General features: G+C 28.7%; 1 protein-coding gene across 1 annotated transcript; it reads left to right on the forward strand.

The window, feature by feature from the left end:
* The first annotated feature begins 3,734 nt into the window (after positions 1 to 3,734).
* On the forward strand, positions 3,735 to 4,154 carry LOC130591173 (DNA-directed RNA polymerase subunit beta-like). The gene has a single exon (XM_057394109.1). The coding sequence runs from the start codon at positions 3,735 to 3,737 to the stop codon at positions 4,152 to 4,154; it is 420 nt and encodes a 139-aa protein (XP_057250092.1).
* The last annotated feature ends 214 nt before the right edge of the window (positions 4,155 to 4,368 follow it).

A 4,368-nucleotide genomic window follows, 5' to 3' on the forward strand; every position in this document is an offset into this window, starting at 1 on the left:
TTATTAGTAGTCAATCCCTCAGATTGAAAAATGAAATGCGTAAACTTTTTTTATCATTAACGTTCAATATAATATTGGTTTTGGGTAATTTATTGTTAAAAGGTTTATTAGTATATATATATATGATAAGTCACAAAAATTAAGATTATACACTAATAGATAGAAATGGTGTTATAATTGCAACGTATTGTGTTTCTGCGTTGCCATATATTGTCAAATATGATAGATATGGTGTTCTTGTGAACATTTTTCCACGCATGCCTTTTTTTCTTAATAAACCACATCGTAAATTACTTATGTTTGACATTAAACTAGTGTTATTAGTAGTCAATCCCTCATATTGAAAAATGAAATGCGTAAACTTTTTTTCCATTAACGTTCAATATAATATTGGTTTTGGGTAATTTATTGTTAAAAGGTTTATTAGTATATATATATATGATAAGTCACCTAAATTAAGATTATACACTAATAGATAGAAATGGTGTTATAATTGCAACGTATTGTGTTTCTGCGTTGCCATATATTGTCAAATATGATAGATATGGTGTTCTTGTGAACATTTTTCCACGCATGCCTTTTTTTTCTTAATAAACCACATCGTAAATTACTTATGATTTGTACATTAAACTAGTGTTATTAGTAGTCAATCCCTCATATTGAAAAATGAAATGCTAAACTTTTTTTCCATTAACGTTCAATATAATATTGGTTTTGGGTAATTTATTGTTAAAAGGTTTATTAGTATATATATATGATAAGTCACAAAAATTAAGATTATACACTAATAGATAGAAATGGTGTTATAATTGCAACGTATTGTGTTTCTGCGTTGCCATATATTGTCAAATATGATAGATATGGTGTTCTTGTGAACATTTTTCCACGCATGCCTTTTTTTTCTTAATAAACCACATCGTAAATTACTTATGTTTGTGACATTAAACTAGTGTTATTAGTAGTCAATCCCTCATATTGAAAAATGAAATGCGTAAACTTTTTTTCATTAACGTTCAATATAATATTGGTTTTGGGTAATTTATTGAAAAGGTTTATTAGTATATATATATGATAAGTCACAAAAATTAAGATTATACACTAATGATAGAAATGGTGTTATAATTGCAACGTATTGTGTTTCTGTGTTGCCATATATTGTCAAATATGATAGATGTGGTGTTTTGTGAACATTTTTCCACGCATGCCTTTTTTTTCTTAATAAACCACATCGTAAATTACTTATGTTGTGACATTAAACTAGTGTTATTAGTAGTCAATCCCTCATATTGAAAAATGAAATGCGTAAACTTTTTTTCCATTAACGTTCAATATAATATTGGTTTTGGGTAATTTATTGTTAAAAGGTTTATTAGTAATATATATGATAAGTCACCTAAATTAAGATTATACACTAATAGATAGAAATGGTGTTATAATTGCAACGTATTGTGTTTCTGCGTTGCCATATATTGTCAAATATGATAGATATGGTGTTCTTGTGAACATTTTCCACGCATGCCTTTTTTTCTTAATAAACCACATCGTAAATTACTTATGTTTGTGACATTAAACTAGTGTTATTAGTAGTCAATCCCTCATATTGAAAAATGAAATGCGTAAACTTTTTTTCCATTAAGTTCAATATAATATTGGTTTTGGGTAATTTATTGTTAAAAGGTTTATTAGTATATATATGATAAGTCACAAAAATTAAGATTATACACTAATAGATAGAAATGTGTTATAATTGCAACGTATTGTGTTTCTGCGTTGCATATATTGTCAAAATATAGATATGGTGTTCTTGTGAACATTTTTCCACGCATGCCTTTTTTTCTTAATAAACCACATCGTAAATTACTTATGTTTGTGACATTAAACTAGTGTTATTAGTTAATCCCTCATATTGAAAAATGAAATGCGTAAACTTTTTTTCATTAACGTTCAATATAATATTGTTTTTGGTAATTTATTGTTAAAAGGTTTATTAGTATATATATATGATAAGTCACAAAAATTAAGATTATACACTAATACATAGAAATGGTGTTATAATTGCAATGTATTGTGTTTCTGCGTTGCCATATATTGTCAAATATGATAGATATGGTGTTCATGTGAACATTTTCCACGCATGCCTTTTTTCTTATAAATCCCATCGTAAATTATTAACGTCACATTAAAATAGTGTATTAGTAGTCAATCATTCAGATGTGAAAAACGAACTAATATGCAACAACTTTTTTTCCATTAACGTTCAATGTAATATTCGTTTTGGTTAATTTATACATGTTATAAGGTTTATTTGTATATAAATGATTTTATTGGATGATAACTCACACAAATTTAGATTATACACTAGTATTGTTTTCTTGAAAATATGATGGTTTTGTATAAAAAATAAAAACAATTTTTTTTAATATAAATGTTTTATAGCTTAATGTTATTATTATCAATTTATTAACTAATGAAAATAAACATGGTATTGTGTTTATCAGTTAGGCTATATTCTGAACAACATATGTGATGGCATGTCTTTTTTGTACAATGCAGATACATATTGTGTTTCTACGCATGCTTTGTTCATCTTTGAATTATCTGATTTTTGTATTGCATTGTTCATCTCTGAATTATCTGATTTTTGATTCTTCTCCCAGCTCTCGACCTCCATGAAAGCCCAATTTTCTTCTCCAAATTTTCCACAAATCTTCAAAACAACTAAATTGACGAGGCCTTTTTTCCACAATTCAACAACATTTAATTTCCCACTTAATTTAGTTTTTATTTCTCTCCATATTAAAAAAAAAGTTAGCTGTAAGAATTTTGGAGTTTTGGAGAATGGCTTTCTGTTTGGTCAGATCAATTGTAGGAGAGGAGAGAGAGAGGGGGTGTCACTTTTTCCCATTCCTTCCATTCCCCTTCTATTCCTTTTCACATTCAAAAAGTTGAATAAAATATGTTTTCGAATTTAATACATTATTTTTTGTACTTCAACATTTTCACAACATTACTTTTTCAATTTTATATTGGTGATATAGGCAAAGTTGCCTATATCTGATATAGTTTTATCATTCCTCGTGTCATCATATAACTAGGAATCCTTAAATCAGTATATATATATATATATATATATATATATATATATATATATATATATATATTATATATATATATATATATATAAATGTAACCCAGAATTCACTAAACAACAATTAATATAGGAGAAGGTATTGGGTCAGATGCGTCTGATCATAATATTTGGTTAGATGACTTTCAGTTGGTTTCAATTTTTTTCAGTTGGTTTCAAAAAAAAATTCAGTCAGTTTCAATTTTTGTTCAGTTGGTTTCAATTTTTTTCAGTTGGTTTCAATTTTTGTCGTCGGACGTCACACACAGAAGACCAAATGAAAGAAAAACAATACAAGCTGAAAGAATACAATAATCAACTGAAAACATGAAAAAATCAAAGAAAAACAAAATAAAAAATATCAAATGAAAGGTAGAAATGTCTAAATGAAAGAAAAACAACATCAAATGAAAGGATAAACCAACCAATTGAAAGAATAGACCAATGAACTGAAATAATAAATCAATTAACTGAAATTGTAAAAAACAAGTGAAAAACATTAACTGAAATACAGGTGTATTTTCGAAGTATCTTTTCCTTTCAATATTTTTCTATTGGAGCTTCCCTCATTCCTTTTATCGAGCACAATGATGCAAATCGAGCTTTAATGAGTTCTAATATGCAACGTCAAGCAGTTCCGCTTTCTCAGTCCGAGAAGTGCATTGTTGGAACTGGGTTGGAACGACAAGTGGCCCTAGATTCAGGGGTTCTCGCTATAGCCGAACATGAGGGAAAGATCATTTATACCAATACTGACAAGATCGTTTTATCAGGCAATGGGAATACTCTAAGCATTCCATTAGTTATGTATCAACGTTCCAACAAAAATACTTGTATGCATCAAAAACCCCAGATTTCACGGGATAAATGCGTTAAAAAGGGACAAATTTTAGCAGATGGTGCTGCTACAGTTGGTGGTGAACTAGCTTTGGGAAAAAACGTATTAGTAGCTTATATGCCGTGGGAAGGTTACAATTTTGAAGATGCGGTACTCATTAGTCATCAACTGAAACATTATAAGCATTAACTGGAAAAAAATTGTTCTTGTAACAAAATGAACTCGAAGGATGGAACATGGCGATGTTAAAGCTGATGGTTATGTTGATAGATTGAACCCAAGCGGAATGAACTCGAAGGAAACATTGGGTCTTAAGTCTGCTGATGTAGAGACTTTGATTTCCGAGATGCACAATTTATCGTTCATGCTTGAAAGCGACCTCTCAATTCCCAATAGTGATACA

The sequence above is a fragment of the Beta vulgaris genome, chromosome 4, assembly GCF_026745355.1.
Source record: "Beta vulgaris subsp. vulgaris cultivar EL10 chromosome 4, EL10.2, whole genome shotgun sequence".
NCBI classification, from domain to species: domain Eukaryota; kingdom Viridiplantae; phylum Streptophyta; class Magnoliopsida; order Caryophyllales; family Amaranthaceae; genus Beta; species Beta vulgaris.

Excerpts from the sequence above, each read along its gene's own strand:
- LOC130591173 (XM_057394109.1), top strand. The coding sequence starts at position 3,735 with ATGAGTTCTAATATGCAACGTCAAGCAGTTCCGCTTTCTCAGTCCGAG.